Genomic DNA, 18173 nt, shown 5'->3' on the forward strand with positions numbered 1-18173 from the left:
CTGGTGGTCTGATGTCAGTGTTGAGTGGTGCAAAGGGCTCTCAGGTCAACAAACCCACTGGCTTTTGGATTGCATATAAAGAGAATTGAGAAGATTACTCTGTAATGGAATCTAAATAGTCCTGGAAGATGAGTGGTTGAAAAAACTATGTACTTCGAAATAATGAAGTTCCATTGCAGCAAAGAAAAAGGTAAAGGTGATGTTGTCATAGGAAGTATAAAAGTGGGGTGTCCAGGATATCAAATGATTGCTGAATTACGGATTGCTGAATTGTCAGGGAGTGGCTCTGGGATGTAACTGCGTTGGGATGTAAACATTACAGGGCCTTGCTGAAGTGTTTCTGCCTGGATTATTGGAAGAACTCCGTTGTTTAAGAAGATGAGGGACAGGAGTTTCATTTTTGAAGAAACAGTCTGTGGACTTCAATGACTACAAGCTTAAGGAGCTTTTAAAAGACAATATATTGGCAATTCTTTATCTGCATACTGCTGCAAGGCATTTCCTCCTTGTTAAAATCAGTGGCACTGAATTGGATAAACCCACAGCATTTTCTCTTTTTATTAACGTTTTGCTAGCAGCAAGCAATACCAGATGCCAAAGGTCAGGGTGTGCTAGCAGGGTGTAGCTATGAGTTTTACTGGAATTCTGTCTTAAACCCAGCTTGTAAAGGACAAGTCAAACAACTCCAGAAAACGAGACTTGAACTGGCTGCATTGGTCATGTTATCTTTTGATGGCAAAAGTAGGCCTAATTTCAGAATTTGTAAAAATGTGTTGAAAGAAACCCTGACTAAACAGACATCTGCTTGGTCAGTAATGCTATAGGAAACTTACCTTCTAAGACACAGGGTTTTCTTTTTAAAGATTTGGGTTTTTTTAAGAATTACTGTATTTTGGGCAGGTTATACTTCTTGTAGTGAAATTCTAGGCAATTGTTAAAAATCGTAGCAAGTTTTGGAGCACCATCAATTGGGGTAAGTAAGTAGGAGTCGAGGTTTCAAATACACCACTTCTTCCATTTCTTGTGAAGTTTCACATGGATTTTCCACAACCATCTGACACTGGGGCAGTTAAGTACTGTTTGTCAGAAAGAGGCCTTAACCTTTCCTCCTGCTTCTGGGAATTACTCTGCCTTGGTGGTAGAGTCAGAAATACTTGAATGTCAAATTGCAGATAGATTACAAGAACATTTTTTCTGATCTTTACAAATATTTTTATGGCTCTACCAGAGGAGACATAATCAGAAACCTAATCTAAAAATCAGCAAACCAGAAAGAACTTGGACAAAATTATTCGCTACAAGGATGAATCTGTTGGTTACCTTTTTAGTGTTTGTCAGTTTTACAAACTGTTTGTTTGTAAGGTAGTGCCTATACACATAGCAGAGAAAAAGGTGAGATGGTCATGAATAAACTGGGTAATATGGCTTTTACTTGGGCTAATCTATCCTCATGTCCTCCAGAGAGCCAGCCTTGTGGAGTACTAGCCATTAAAAACCGGATCAAACCTCAGACAAAATCCGGTGCTTAAACAACTGTCTCCAACATTTAACAAAAGAACGGTTGAAATTTTATCTGCTAAAGATCACATGACCCAAATAAAGCCCCAAACACAGTAAAACAGAAATTGAAATACTGTGCTATCTACAAAAAGATGCACCAACTATGCTTTGCGTGGGAAAAAACCAGACCCAAACCCCATCAGGTGGTGGACAGAGCGCCCCATCTCTTGTGGGAGATCAGGGAGCTTCCAAGCTGAGTGCCTAAGAGTAACTCTGAGTTCATAGCATTCCATGCCAGTAGTAAATATCAAGCCTGCTACATTCAGAAGTTGACCTCTTGCCCAGTAGCACAAATAGTGTTTTTCTTCTGTCAGCAGCCTTCAGAGAGGATATGGCAGAGTAAGGAGAATAAATTATGTATCAGTAGCATTGGAGAGAGTGTATACAGAATGGGAGAGGGAGAAGGAAAACAAACCACAAAGATAGTAAAGGTCATGGATATCTTTTGTTTTTCAGAACAAGAGAGTTTAAGCAGAATTGGTTTGTGTCTAATCTAATTTTGTTGTGGTTTTTATAGAGAAAAATGTCATCTCCTCTGTTGCTGATTGATGGTTCAACCCTGCTGAGGGCAGAGCTGTTTCTGTCTTACCTCTGTGACTGCTACAGTACAGAATCCCAGAATGGTTTGGTTTGCAGGAGACCTTACAGACCATCTCATTTCACCCCCTGCCATGGGCAGGGACACCTTCCACTAGACCAGGTTGCTCCAGCCTGGCCTTGGACACTTCCAGGGATGGGACAGCCACAGCTTCTCTGGGCACCCTGTGCCAGGGCCTGCCCACCCTCACAGGGAAGGATTTCTTCCCCATATTCCATCTAACCCTGCCCTGTGTTAGTGTGAAGCCTTTCCCCCTTGTCCTGCCCCTTCAGTGCCTGATGCAGAGTCCCTGTCCAGCTTCCTTGTAGTCCCTTCAGGTACTGGAATGTGCTGTGAGGTCTCCACACAACCTTTTCTTCTCCAGGCTGAACAGCCACAAATTTCTCAGCCTGTCTCCATAGGGCAGGAGCTCTAGTCCTCATATCGACTTCGTGGCATCCTCTGGACTTGCTCCAACAGTTCCTTCTCCTTCTTAAGAAGGTCATCACAACGCATCACTTTGTTTTTTATAGCTGCCTACAGAATAGTATTGACATAGGTATTAGTATTATTCTCAGACTCCCTTTTCCTTCTACACAGTCTTTAAGAACCATGGAATTGTCATTTTCTGTCACCCAGGTCTACCTTGTCCAGCACCTTGTAGCTAAAATCTATCAGCAGCAGCTTCTGAGAGGGTTAAAAACCTCATGCTGGACAGGTGGTCAATATATCCTCCTCATCCTGCTCCCAGGCAGTTTTAAGATTGATTTAAGTTTTGGGAGAAACTGTCTGTCAGGATGACAGGAAATGGCTTCAAGTTGGGCCGGGGCAGGTTTAGATCAGATATTAGGGAATTTTTTTTCAGTGAAAGGATGATTAGGCATTGGAGCAGACTGCCCAGGGCAGTGATGAAGTCGCCATCCTTGAAAGTGTTCAAGAGATGTGTGGATATGGCGCTTGAGGAAACGATTTAGCAGTGAACACAGCAATGCTGGGTTGTCAGTTGGACTCAATCTTTCTTAAAGGTCTCTCCCAGTCTTAATGATCCTCTGTGATTCTGTGAAATACTTTGACAGCCTTCCAAAGTGAGCAGCATTTCCCATTTCCTTGGCAGTCGTGTGGGTGATGCAACAGTTCCTAACAAGCTCCTGGCTAGTGCAGTCCTGCTGGTAATGTATCTAAAAGCAGCAGAGTCCCAGTCTCACTAGCTTTTCAACAGGTAGAGAGTTGTCTGTTTAGAAGTGATAGGTATATTTGCATTCCTGGTATAAAAAGAGGCATGTTGTAGATTGTTTATGAGGATCCTGTCTTGGGAATTCTCCAAATTTGGCCACTACCATTTGGTCAAACACAGCTTGAGAAGAATGGGACATAATTTGATAAAAGATGTTTACTTCCTTTGGGCAGAGCTATATTAGTAATCCAAACTGATGAGAGAAGAGAGACTTCAATACTAAATTTAGCTCCAGGTGTGACCTGCCAGGGCTGCTCAGATACAAACTATTGATCTGGCCCTGTGTCCAGGAAGCCTTCTGCTCCTTCTGCTTGTGGAAAGCAGTTTTGTCCAAAGAGCAACAAATACAGCAGACAGTGAGCCAGAATTTGCAAAGTTCAGCTGACCAGGGTATTTACAGAATTTACCTAAATGCTATGTTCACTTTCAGTATATTCATATGTAACTGTTAGAAAGAAAAAGAATAATACTCTGGTTTTTTCTCAGTTTCTGTTTCTCTGTTAATTGGTACTCTCTGAGTGTTAGATGCTCTCAGTTGAATAAAAGCTGATGATGATTGAGAGAAAATGTATTTATAGACAAGAGCTGAACTGCAAGGTATGTGTTACAAAAACACTACAGAAGAAGCTGAGCATAAGCCAGACATCATCTTTTATTCAATGTCTTTTAAAGGAAGAGCTATTGATTTTTTTTTTTTTTTCCAAATACTGATTAGTAGGGAACCTGGGATTTTCCTGGATCACACATTCTACTTGGAGGGTTATAATGCATATGGAAAACGAGGAGAGGAAAGGGATTGATGATGTGTATAAGATGTGTTGGCACAGTGTGCTGTCAGATTTCCCTGAGAGCAGGAATTTGGTAGGACATCAGTAATAACAGGGATCAGAGCTACGTGCTAGGTGTGCAGATCATTTCAAACCCATGCTGACTGACCTCATCACTTTCGTGTATTCTGTATTTTCTGCCTGTTTGTGATTGTGTGTTAGAGGGTTTAAAGTTAATATTCATATTCCCATGTGTGTGTGGAACTGCACAGAACCACAAAGAACTTCAAGGAACAAAATAAATAATATGCCAAAAATCTGTTCCTTCAGCAAACACTTGGGTACTGAAACAATGTCATAATGTCAGTAACATGCAGCTGGCAAGTCAGTGTTTAAATGTATGGCTTTTCAGGACTAGGAGACGGTTTATTGAGGGTACCTCCATCTCTGGGTATCAGCAGAAGGTGTGTTTTCACATCCTGGCTAAACAAGTGGTGAATGTCTGTGTTGGCCTAGGAATTTTTACTTTCCATACAACACATAGCAAAGTTCCAGTATGTAATCCTTCAGAAGCATGACACACCCGATTGCCAGGGCATGGTAATATTAGTCAGTGAAAGCCCATTTTGATTTTTTTTTCCCTTTTCTTACTTTTCTTGGTACTCTGGATCTGGCTTTTTTTTTTAGCTAGTGAGGAGATGAAGTACAGGCAGGACAATGTGATGCAAAATCAGCTGTTTCAGCCCCAGCAGAGATGCAGACCTTTTAAATGGGCCAATCAGGTGAACTTGAACTGAGTCTCCAGCACAGAGAATCCCAGACTGGTTTGTGTTGGAAGGGATCCTAAAGCTCATCTCGTTCCAACCCCCTGCCATGGGTAGCAATACCTTCCACTAGAAAATGCAAATCCTATTTTTGTGTGTAAACACATGTGGTAAAACCCAACTTGAATGAGTTTAAGGTTAGAGATTGTTGGAGTGGAAGCTCCTCCGGACTCAAGCCCAGAGGGAAGCCAAAGCACGGGGGTTGAATTAAAACCTTTGGACAAGCTGAGATGCATGAAGCCACACCAAAGTGAAATAGAAATACAGATTTTTAATCTTTAGTAGAAATATATGCTGAGTGCCTTAAACATTAAAAAGCTGCAGCAGAGACCTTAAACACAGTTCTTGCTGCAGCAGTGTTACCTTTTCACAGAATTCTTTACTTTAGACAAAATCTAGATAGAATTATACTGTTCACATTTTTTAGATGGAATGTTCACATAAACAATAAGAGCTGATAGAAACTGTATACACAAATCTGTGTAATACCTATGTAACACTGGTGTAAGGCTTAGGACTGTTAGAATTAGATCAGGATAGGTTAAGAAAAGGAAAACTAGAATCGTGTGTTAATCTTATTGATCAGTTAGCAAATATAGTCCACACTTCTGTTAGAAAAAATATATGGAGCATATAGAAGAAGATGTTTTTGCCTGCTGTTGCTGCTTGGCTTTATCATGTAACCCCCTTCAAACTCTGCCTTCAAGAAAGCTGTGAGACTGTGAAATAAAGAACTTAGCAGAACAGCAGCCTCCTCTGCTCTCTTACCCTGGTCCAGGAAGAAAGGGCACCCCATCAAATGCTCAACAAGAGAGAAGCCTTTAGAGGTGAAGTGCAGTATGAAAATTGCCTGCTTGTGTGCATAATGCTGCATTCTTGATCACACATAGTTCTGTCATTTTGGCCTGTTTTCTTCCTGGGATCTCTGCCTGGTTGTGTACACAAGGAATAGTGCATATCTAATGAGATGCTTTACTTTTCTTTTTCTTTCCCCTTACTATTATTGCTTTATGTAACCCTGTGCCTTACTAGACACCATACAGATTAGGATTTGAGGCTGGAGTTATTATTCTCCTATTTGGCATTTGTGCAGGACTCATCACTACAGTATTTCAGTGCTTCAGATGTTAATTGATTTTCATAACACCCCACTGAGATGGGGAATTATTATTAACCAGGGAAATGGAGCACAAGGAGACTGAGGTCCAAAGTGCTGCTCGGTTTGAGTGCCAGGTTTGAGACACCTGTTACCTGGTTTATCATTTATTTACTACTCACATTAAACCCATGAATTCCTTTAATTGCAACTGTAATTCTGCATCTCTCCATATTAAGTCAGAAGTTGTAATGCAGGCAGCTGCACAGTGAGGAAAACTCGGCTGACTGCTTTTGGAATTTTTTTCATTAGGGATGTCCCTGCTTTCATAAAAGTAATTTTGGGTAAAAGTGGGGCAAGTACTGAGTCTCATGTTACGCCCCAAGAGATTTCTCTTTCTTAATAAATTCTTCTGGCTGATACAGTGCTTATTCTCCAGTTCTTGGAACACAGGAAACAAGGCTCTACCTCCAGTGGTCTCTTCTGCTCCCTAATTGCAGTTCATCACCAGAGTGGGTCTACTTGTGACAACAAATGAGTAGAGGTTCTTTTGGGAGTGTGTGTGAGATATTCTTAATTAAAAAACAATTCCTGAAGTACCTGCATAAAGATTGCCCTGAATTTCTTAGTTGTGATTGCCTGTGTACCCTTAATTTTCTTTAAACATTTATTCAATACAGTTTTCTCTTCTCTTTGTTTTATTTCTGTGTTGATCTGCCTTCTGGCATCAGCTGCCCATGTTCAGCAGCTTCTTGATAGCTGGGAATGGCAGGAGTGTCAAGGAGTCAGCATTCCAGTACAGTTGCTCCACTGCAGAAATTCAGCTGTTCTAGAAGAGAGACAACTCGAGGCAGAACTTGTTCAGTAGCATGGCAGCTGTCATAGCATTGACATGTGAAGATAATTCTTTTCCTCAGTAGAATTATTTTCTCTGAGTTGGCAGCACTGAACTGAATTTTAGAAGTAAGATCAATAGAACCCTGAATGCCTTGATAGCCATCTCACCGTAGCTTTTTTTCCTGGTAAACTAATCATGGCTTTCAGAGGAATAAAAATGGTCTGAAAACCTAAATTAAGGTGTCTGTGAACTCATGTGCTTTGGTACTTGAGAACAGTGCTATCAACAAACTCTACCTGGAAAAAGACAGAAACTTACTAAAGTATTTTTGATATATTTTAAGAAGTAGTTCTATGCTGATCTTCTCTCTAGACTAATGCCTTGGTTTTCTTACATGATGGGTTTGTCATACTTCAAAGAGAGATTGTCTTTTGAGGAGGAGTTAATTCTGCAGTCTTTGTGTGTAGATCTTACTTTGGGCCCATTTAATTGTTTTCCTGTAGGTGTTTTAGAAGCATCTTTTGTTAATAAGGCTGAACAAAGACTGTTTCAGGCTCCTTTTAACTCAGTAAAAGCTACTGTGCATTTGGGCCTTTACACAAATATTTTTGGCCCTACCTTGGGCATCCTCCTTGTGACCTTCTGTGTGCTCAGTTACACATTGGCTTCCCCAGTCAAGACAAGAGATGTACAGGGCAGTCAAGCTCAGTGTCTCAGCTTGACCAGAAAACCTTGTGTGTGCTGGATGTTGTGGGCTTCCTGGAACCGTCCCTGGATCTTCTCACGTTCGTGCTGAAAAATGCGTGTCACACATTTCTGTAATAGACCCTGAAACGTTGCTGGTAGATCCTAAATGCTGTTCCAGGCATTTTCTCACAATTTAACTGAATGGTCAGGTGGATCTGGGAGGCAGACTGCAGTTATCCAGCCTCTCTGGTATTTGGAAGCCGTGTAGATGAAAATAATCATTAAAGAAGTCTGATTAGAGAACTGCTTGTTATAAAACTTTTGTTATTAGTCTGTGTTTTGTTGCTCATGATTCAGACAGTGGGGTTAGCTTTGGTTGCTGATAGTTGCACAGTGCTTAGATGTCCTGAGAATAATCATGATAACACGGTGAAAGCATAAAAACGTGTTTACTTTCTCCAGTGGTTCCAGTTGGCATAATAAAAACATCACCTTTCTTTGTAAGCTTTCCTTTTCATAGCACATAAAAATATGCCTGGCATTTTAGAGGGCTGGAGCACCTCTCCTATGAGGAAAGGATGGATGAGAGAGCTGGAGGTGTTCAGCCTGGAGAAGGCTCCAGGGAGACCTCAGAGCCCCTTCCTGTGCCTAAAGGCGCTCCCAAAGAGCTGAAGAGAGACTTTGGGAAAGGGCCTGGAATAACAGGACAAAGGGCAATGGCTTCCCACTGCCAGGGCAGGGGCAGATGGGATATTAGGAAGAAGTCCTACCCTTTGAGGGTGGGGAGGCCCTGGCACAGGGTGCCCAGAGAAGCTGTGGCTGCTCCATCCCTGCATCTCTGGAAGTGTTCAAGGCCAGGTTTGATGAGGCTTGGGATGAGCTGGTCTAGTGGAAGGTGTCCCTGCCCATAGCAGGGGGTGGAATTGGATGAGCTTTAGGGTCCTTTCCATCCCAAACCATTCTGGGATTCTATGACTTTACAGTACACAGATCACATTGCTTTCTGGTACTAGAGGTATTAATGTCAAGCAAAGGGAAAGCTGCAGTTGAGCTCACTGAACATTAGAACATTGTAATTGGACAAATTAATGACAGCCAAGAGTCAGAGAAGCCATCAGCTTTAGGGAGGAGGCACGAGGTGATGTTTGAGCTTCTGGCATCCATTTCCTTAGGTGCCACTAAGGGGAATGGAGAAATGCAGTGGTGGGTTTGCATCTCTGGGGCAGCCTGATCCACCCCGGGGGGATTCCTTTGAGTGTTTGGCTACAGAAGGATCCAGAAGGGAACTGCAGTTGGGAATTGCTGTAGACTTCTGGCTAAGCCCTCCAGGCAGCTGCATTATTGTGTGGCACAGGCTCACTGTAGAGACTTCATGGAATTAGAAAACCTAAATTCGGGAGATTACCTGGTTGCTGACCCCAGCAGGTGTAAAGATGCTTTTTTTATGGAGAACCCTGGTTAACAAGTCACAATCTGAGAGTTTAGCAGCTTTTCTGTAACAGAAATACTCTGTTTTCAAGGGGAAGGTTATCTGTAAGGGATTTATATTCCAAATTACAGGAGAGGGTTTTGTTGGTTTTTCCTTTAGGATTACAAAGGTAATGGAGAAAAGCACCATTTGATATTTGCCAACCTAAAGGTGCAGCTCACTGGAACCTGAGGATAATTAACTGTTGTAGTTCCAGCTCTGACATTTTGATATAACTTCCTCATCCACACAGTGGTGTTTGTCAGCTCTGTTTGCAGCAATCAGTGATTCCCATCTTCTTACAGAAATTCTTTGTGAGTTTTTAATTAACACTTTTTATTCATACGCATTTCAAATTAGGAGCTTTAAGCTTGCAAGGCAGAGACAGCCTATTTTTTTTTAATTGGTTTTTTTACTGCCAGAGCAATTTGGTGAGTATATGATCTGTGGTAAAAACACACCAACAATTAAATAACTGGTAATTTCCTCGGAGTTCTAAAGTTGAACCTTAAGCCTGCAGGACAGAAAACATGCCATGTTGCTCTTGTTAAGCTGTCAAACTATAACTGCATAAGAGACTACAAAGGATTTTCAGTTTCTTCTCAGAGCATTTTTGGAGGAGAAGTCAGTAAAGCAGTTATCTAATAATCCATGTTGAGTACACATTGAATTTTCTATTATGTTACTTTTAATTATACTCCTGCTGGGTTAACGTGTCAGCATTTTTCTCTTTTTTTTACAGGATTCTGCTCAGGAGAGTGTCATTAAACGAGATATCCATCGTACCTATCCAGCACATGATTATTTTAAGGATACAGAAGGAGATGGTCAGGAATCTCTGTACAAGATCTGTAAGGTACAGTCAGTACTCTGCATTTTCAAGTGTGTCCCATATTTTGTGTGACTTTATTTTGCCCTGCTAACCATGTTCTGGCCCAAGCTGCTAATCAATAAGATTTTAAAGCTCTGTTTAAATCGCATGTGGAGACTGTGGTGTTTGTGCACTACCTTTTACAGCCTTGCATTTGGTATCTCCTGAGGTGCAGGTGAGGAGAGCTTGGCTTTGCTGAGGTGAGAGCTCCTCTTCAGTGGGAGTGTGGTGTAGGAGAACCTCTTTTGCTCTGAGGTGGAGAGATTTGCAGAGAAAGAGAAACAAACCCTCAGAGCAGGTTCTGCTGTGAGGTTAAACAAGAATGTCTGTAGGTAATTAGCTAGAGAACAAGTTTGCTGGCCATTCCACCAGCAGCATGTGAGCAGAGCTTTTCACTCACAGCTGCCAGATCCCCTCTGATAAAATACACTCTAAGTTTTCCAATTTGCACATGAGAAAGTTGAGATACTAAATCAATAGCTTTGTCCATCTTGTAGAGACAGACTTCTTGTTTGAGAGAGATCCAGAAGATAAAAGATTGCTGCCAAGCAGGTACTTTTCTGCCTGGCAGTTGCAGATTTTGCTGTGGTTTTGGCAGTCAGTTTCTGGGTTTTTTTCTAAAATTTTACTAAATTCTAAAATTTCTACTTTTTTTTTTTTACATGAAATTCATGTGGAATATTCTGTGATGTAGAATTCATTCTATTCACGTAGAATGAATGATTGCCTTAGACAAAGCCATTTCCCTTCCCCTTCCTTGTTGCTGTTTCCACCTCCTGCTGATTGCTAGAAATGATGGAGTTGTCACAGCAAGCAGAAAAAAGTGTTCTGCCTTTGGGGTATAATAATACATGTTCCTGTTCCCCAGATCAATTCTGTGGTGATACAAACTCCTATTCAAATAATAATTTGGATGACTGTTAAATATAGCTGCTTCAATACTGGAGTTCAGTATTGTGAGTAATTCACATTTTAAAAAAGGCACAAAATTAGGGAACCAGAGAGAACTTTGAACCAATGATAGTGATTTCTCCCTCATCTTAGAGGGCTCCAGGAGACAGTTCCTGCACCAGTCTATGAAAAGAATAACAAGGACAATGCAGGTAATTGTGGGCTTGTCACTTTGATATCAGCTACGTGAAAAATGATGGAATAATTCAGTTTTTCAAGAACTAAATGTGAGAATTATGTTATTATGAGGCCCTGTGAGATTATTGAAAAGAGATCATGACAAGCTAACACAAAAACCAGAAGTACAGGTTTCATTGGTGAAGGTGTTCTGATTGAAATTCTGTAGCTCCTGTAGCCTGCCATGCTAAGAATGTAAAAATGCTGGACAAGTTAGAGCACAAACAAGATACACATTAAGGAGTTAAAGACTGGCTAGCAGGTTCCTAAGCAGCAGCACTGGATTTCAGTCAAGGCATTATGAATATCCCTTGTTCATTCCATGTACTCTGGTTAGTCACCTGAAAGAAACCAGAAAATCCTGTCTCATGAAGATATCTTGGTGACACAGAGGAAAAGGGGATGGTAAATAATGAGCTGTAAAGGATGTGTAGATGGATGAACGTCGTGTAGGAGCAGTTTGACTTGAGCAACTCAGTTTTTTGTAGCTGCTGCAGCTGCTTTTAGTTACGGTGTCCAGAATTAAAGACAACTATTCTGCATTGGAAAGAATCTATAAAGTTCCATGAGGGCGATGAAAGAATTTGGGAACATTCTTTGGAAAGAAAAACTCTTTTTCATGAAGGCATATCTCAGTCTACTTTAATGAAGAACAAATAAAGGAGTGAATCTGTCTGAACTGGAAGCAACTTAGAGGAGTTACCTGTCCAGCGGGCAGCTTCAGAGGGGCACAGATGTCAGACCTTCCTGGGTCATTTCCTTTCTGTAGGAAATGTGAAGAATTCTGCATGTTTTCTGAATTTGGGAGCTTTCCCTGCTCTCAAGGCCTCTTCCCCTCCTGCAGAGAAAGTTGCTGTAGCTGTTGGTTCTCTTTTCTTGAAGGATCTTGAAGCTCAGAGCTGCTGCATCCTTGACAAAGAGAAAGTCAGGGAAAAGTGCCAGGAGGCCTGTACGGATGAACAAGATGCTCCTGGATAAAGACAAACAGAAAAGGAAGCCTACAGAGGGTGAAAGCAAGGGCAGGTCATCTGGTAGGAACATAGAGAAATTGTCCAAGCAGACAGAGATCAGGTTTGGGAAGCTAAAGCCCTGATCGAATTAAATCTGGCCGTGGGTGTGAAGGGGGACAAGAAAATATTCTATAGGTAATCTGTGATAAAGCTAAGACTAGAGAAGATGTGGGCCCTTTCTGTAAGGAAAGGGCAAACCTGCTAACGCAGGACATGGAGAAGGCTGAGCTACTCGGTGACTTTTTTGCCTCTGTTTTCACTGGCAAGTGCTCCAGCATCACTGCTGAGGTCACAGGAGGCAAAGGCAGGGACCTGCCTGGTGTAGGAGACAAGGTTTGAGATGATCCAAGGAGCCTGAAAGGCCGTGGGGTCTGATGAGATGCATCTGTGGCTCCTGAGGGAACTGGCACATGAAGTTGCTAAGCTGCTGTCCATTGTATTTGAGGTCATGGGCATCCTGTGAAGGTCCCACTGAATGAAAATGGGGAAACATAACCCCCACTTTTAAAAAGGCAAGAAGAGAAGGCTCCAGGGAGACCTCAGAGCCCCTTCCTGTGCCTAAAGGAGCTCCCAAAGAGCTGAAGAGGGACTTTGGGAAAGGGCCTGGAATAACAGGACAAGGGGGAAGGGCTTCCCACTGCCAGAGGACAGGGTCAGATGGGATATTAGGAAAAAATTCTTCACCTGTGAGGGTGGTGAGGCCTGGCACAGGGTGCCCAGAGAAGCTGTGGCTGCTCCATCCCTGCATCTCTGGAAGTGTTCAAGGCCAGGTTTGATGAGGCTTGGGATGAGCTGGTCTAGTGGAAGGTGTCCCTGCCCATAGCAGGGGGTGGAATTGGATGAGCTTTAGGGTCCTTTCCAACCCAAAACCATTCTGGGATTCTGTGGTCTTCGATCAGAGACCTCTCCATGTGTCCATCAAGTTGAGGGCTGCTCTTCCTGTGAAGCATTTTGTATTTACCTGGAGTAGAATGACCTCTGTCACTTGGCCACTTTCTCTTGATAGAACATGTTGTGCATAGCAGCTTTGCAGTCAATTTTTAATTCCCTGCTCCAAACAGCTTTGTCTCATCAGCACTCTTTGTTACTGTGCTATTTTTATGTGTTCTTTAAGGTTTGTGAATATTTGCAGCACGTCTTTCTGCAGGGTTCTGTGAGTGACCTCACCTTTCTTCTCTGGGTGAGAACTGACTGTTTATTCCTACCTTTTGCTTTTTCTCCTTTAATCAATTATTTGAGTGCATAAGGGGACATTCTATAGCAGCTCAGTTCCCTGAAAAGCCTTTGGGTAGGGATCTTCTTGAAGAGTTCATCAAAATCCTGGTAATCTTGCTGACTCCCTCATTCTTTTACGTGCTCATTGGTTCAAAGGAGGATTTGGGAAGCTTTGCTTTCTGGTAAAACAGCCATATCCAGTCTCCAACATGGAATTATTCATAAATTTACTGATTACACTTAAGGGTTTATTCCTACCTGCCAGTGTTGAGCTCTGACACAACTGCTGTGGAGATTCCCAGGCAGTAACTTTTCCTTCATCCTCACACAGTCTTCTTACATGACTGTGGCTGTGACAGATGTCTGTTTGGGTCTGACTGGACCTTGAGTTCATGATTGATAAACTGTTTTCTCCAGTGCATGCGTTTTTGAGAAATACTGTTCAAGACTGATTAATTTGCTTATAAACTTGTCGTTCCATTGGGAATAAAAAGTAATAATCTGTGTTGAAAGTAGTAATGGGGCAGCTTTATATTACTAGAATAACTCTTACCAGAGGTGCTGGGTACTGGTGCCCTTCTTCTAATGTGAACCCAAGAAGTTGGAAGAATGGGATTATTGAATATGGCTGGGAAAAGTCTGTCCTCAAGTGGGAGGGTAAAAAGCTGAAGAGCATTTTCTTCATTCCCCACTGAAATGAGAGATGATCTGAGCTGTCAGATAAAAAGGAAAATCATTAAAAGCTCACTGCCTCATTTTAACAGGTTTGTCGGTTTTTGTTCCATCTCTTAATGTCCTCTTCAGAACAGCAGGAAATCAGGAAAGATGGAAACTTTTTCTGTTGCAGAACATTTATGTGACAAAGTACCTAAAAATAAACTTCAGGACTGACAGTGGTGATAAGGAATGAAAAGAGTTCCAGATTCTAGACTGGAGATTTCACTTGAGGACACCACTGAAGCTGGATTTTCACAGAGCAAATTCTGGGGAATCTTTGGGAAAACTGCTGCTTCTTGCATGCTTTCTGTTTAAATCCTCTGCAAATTCTAGCTCTATTTAAAGAGCTCACCTCAGTGTTACAATGCATAACTGAACAGTGCTCAGTGCCTCAGTGCCTGCCTCCCTGCTCCGTGTGTGCTCACAGCTCCATGCTCCAGGGAATCAGAGCACTTGGCAGAATTAATCCTCTCGACTCTTCTGGAGTGCGTGCAGCGTAGAATTTAACACGATACGTGTTTTCCCTAATTTTCTTACTAAAGTAACTCCTGTTCAACAACCAACCAGTGTGACTTTAATGGGGAGAAGGGAGCACAGTGCAGGAAAATCAGTCAGGTTCGCTTGTGCTGGTTGGTACTGGGCAGACTGGGAAAACAGACACAGTCCTTTCCTGTTTCTCAGAAAATGCTTGAGTTACTTCTCGAGATTCAGAGTTGGTGTCAGTGTTTCTCAGTAAGCTGAGGCCTTGCAGAAGGATAGGAATCATTTGTATCAGGACCTGTTTTGTTACTAAATACTTACCCCTTGGTGGATCAGATTGGTGGATTTTTTCCCAATCCCGGTCTCGCTTGGCTGGAGGTTTGAGGTGCAGGATCAGTGTGAGAGCTGGCTTGCTGTGAGGCCAAACACTGTGTTTTAGTTGTTGTTGCAATGTCTGGTTTTTGGTAGCCACGTTGGCAGAGAGAATAACAAACTGCTTTCTAGCAATGCTAACTCTGAGTGGGCTCGTTATGGGGTGTTTCAGCTTTTGTTGCTGTGTACTGAAATATGAAAATATCTTTGAGTTGCTCTTCTGTAACCAGTAGCTTCTATGCCCATGATAAGCTGTGAATGATGGATTATGCTTCAGCAGAGCTGCTGCTCAGTGCTGGCCTGTAAGATGAAAGTCTCATTTTCATACTTTTTTTTGCATTTTCATTTCCATTCCATTGCAGCATGCCTTTTCAGATAGTCACCTCTTCTCACTGTGCATGTATTCTTCCACATTTTTCAATCCTTAGTATCTCCTTAGATTTACAAATGGGAAGTTTCAGTGTTTGTCCAGGTGTAATTATTTGTCCAAGAGCAGATCTCTTTTGTTCCTGCAGAAATCTATTTGCCAATTTTAGGGTAAACACAATCAGTTAAAGAATTATTCCTCATCTATTTTTAATTGTTCATTTTCTTTGCTCCTGGGTTGAAGAGCAGTGCTAGTAGATATTGTTGTCTTGTTTCATGCAAAGGATTTTTAACATTATCTTGTCTTCTTCGGTTTACATATTAATAAGGATCCTTCTCTGTGCATCTGTTTCCAGTTAATGGAGAAGTTCCTGGTGTAATGTGATACATACTCAATGCTGCACCCATAGGAATATTACTGCTTTCAGACTGTTGGTCTTAGAATAAACTTAGGTATGGAGTTTTAACTTGTACTATTACTAAAATGATTTAGCAACTGAGCATGTAATAAAAACCTTTTTGGGTGAAAAGTCTGTGTCAAAGTATGGATGTTTTCCTGAGAGAGTCTGAGTGTCAGACACTGCCTAAGTCGCTTAAATCTACTAAAGCAGACTTCAGCACAGAGCTCTGTCTGTGTTAAACACTGAGTAGCTTCCCTTGGCCATTTCACAGAGATCATAGGGGGGCACACCCTCTGCTCTTCCACATTTTAGTCTGCTGGGACTCACAGACAGCAGTTACAGAAATCCCAAATCTCAGTTTTAAATTCAGCCACCTTTCCCTTGTCTTTTAAATGCTACATACTTGGAATCTTTCTGTCTACAGAAGACTCTGATCTGGGAAGATTCTCCTCTGATAATTATTTTGAAGAAGAATTTCTGCCCAGGCCTGGATTCTTGGTTCACTTTCCCAGCATGCTGGTGGTTCTCTATCCTGGCTTTGAGAAGACTCTGCTTCCAAAGAATTCACTTCCCAATGATGATGTACTAAGAACAGCGTAGTAATTCTTCTTTTCAGAACACAGATAACTATTACAGAGATGTCTTAATTCTGTGAGATCATCATTTAGTGAAAATGAATGAAAATAGACTTCAAGTCAGAACCTTCATTAAATCCCATTTATGAGACAGAGAATATTTAAAATCTCAGTGAACTGGGGCATTGTAATTGGAAGTTCCTCAAGAGCTTAGGAGAATAGTAAGTTAAAAGACTGTGTCATGGCAAAAATCCCATCCTCTTCAAATTGTAAGGTTACAATGACTGCAGTGGAAATAGGGGATTTGGGATTTTGCCTTGTTTTTGTAATTCATGTGGAAAGAGAAAGTTAATGCTCCCCAGTTCCTTAGAAGCATAGATCTTAAATAGTTAATCTTAGATCTTTAGTTAATGAGATGATATTATGGTGGTATCTGTAGGCAGCAGCCTTATTTTTGAGGTTATTCTGGTTAATTACATCATATTTCAGCACTATCAAATCCCATAGGTTGCTTAAAAATAAAACAGTATAATTGGAAATGTAATGTGCATTAAGCTTCCAGAATCTCTTTGCATTGGGTAGATGCAATGAAATCATGTAGATTTTAGAGACTTCATTAAAACCTAAACCTTTAGTTGTCAGGATCATCATGTTTAGACTTACGAGCAGAATCTTTCTTTGTTTGATCGAATTCTGATGCAGAACTGAAGTTTGTGTCCAGGTGTCTGATAACAGCTGCTTGTCAAGATCAGATTTTGGGGAAGGACTTAGTGGAAATTAATTTCAAAAAGCAAGTGGATCAAGCAGTTAATTTTTTTTTCATGGTTTTTGGTTGCTTCAAAGGTTTTTTAATGATTCCATCCTTTTGCTGGGGCCCTTGGACATTCTTCTGCTATGTAGGCAGTGTCCACTAATTAATTTCATATTTTTATTTAAACCAAATTATCCAGTACTAGCTGATTTGTAGTTCTATGGATCAACCTTCTTAGAAAAGTTTCAATTTTTTCATCTCTTCTCTTCTAATCAGGCAGTTAGTGGTTTACCAGTTTACTTCCCCCCTCCAGCTTTTTGGGTGAATACCGTCTGTTCTTAATAAATTTTCAGTAATTTTATTCCCTTTATTATCTCTTCTGATACTCAGTTGGACACAGGTCCTTCAACACATCCCCTGTTAGAAATGGTTCCAGCAGGATGACAAACCCTGTGATTCTTCCGTAATAAAACAAACACAGGGGAGGTTCATGGGGATTTTCTGCTGGAGCTTAAATACAATTTTCTTACATTGACCATACATTTTCCAGGCAGAGATGTTGCCTTCCTGCTCTGAAAGTGTTTGAAATGGATTTATTACGAGCTCAAATGTGTTTAGGAAGTTGATTATGAGAAACTTTGCTGTTGTTCCTTCATATATTTGTGTTTAACTGCGAAGTGAGGATCTTTTTTTGGTACCCTCCTCATTTTCCCTCTTTTGCTGTGACTTCAACTTCTTTCAGAATCTCAAAAGAAGCGTGGTTTTATTTCTTACAACTTCCTGTACTTTTCAATCTATGAATTTGGAAGCCATTTGTTTTCTCCAGTGTGTTGGTTTCTCAATTTTTTTTTTTTTTTAATTGCTATTTTCAGCAAATTATTCACTGTAATGCTTCTCACAACAGAGAACCCCCAGGCACTGGTAATTTGATGTTCATTTTTCAGCGTAGATTTTTTTTAAAGTAAATTAGAAGTGTTTTTTATATAGTGTGAAGAAATCCTAAATCAGATTTCTCATTTGTAATTCTGCACATCTGTTTCTAAGCAGAGCTGGCTCATCAAAACCAGGAGTAATACAGCATTTAGGAAAGCTTCAGGGACAAGGTATTAGGCATCTATAAACTGATAGATCTGGGGAACAAAGAGATAGATTCATGATGGTGATTAACCAGTGGATGTTTCTAGTTAGTCATAGAAAATATTAATTTAAGCATTTAAAGTAACTTCTGTTAATTTA

General features: G+C 41.1%; 1 protein-coding gene across 7 annotated transcripts in view; it reads left to right on the top strand.

The window, feature by feature from the left end:
• The window catches only part of RABGAP1L (RAB GTPase activating protein 1 like), a 236765-nt gene that overhangs the window by 115494 nt on the left and 103098 nt on the right, over positions 1-18173 (top strand). For all 7 annotated transcript variants that reach the window (XM_042033881.1, XM_042033876.1, XM_042033874.1 and 4 more), the window contains one exon: positions 9794-9907. In XM_042033881.1, coding sequence (XP_041889815.1) covers positions 9794-9907 — 114 coding nt within the window. The remainder of the gene's footprint in view (positions 1-9793; positions 9908-18173) is intronic.

The sequence above is a fragment of the Corvus kubaryi genome, unplaced genomic scaffold (assembly GCF_017639235.1).
Source record: "Corvus kubaryi isolate FWS band 111438036 unplaced genomic scaffold, C.kubaryi_AGA036_p1.0 37361, whole genome shotgun sequence".
In the NCBI taxonomy this organism is placed as follows: Eukaryota; Metazoa; Chordata; class Aves; order Passeriformes; family Corvidae; genus Corvus; species Corvus kubaryi.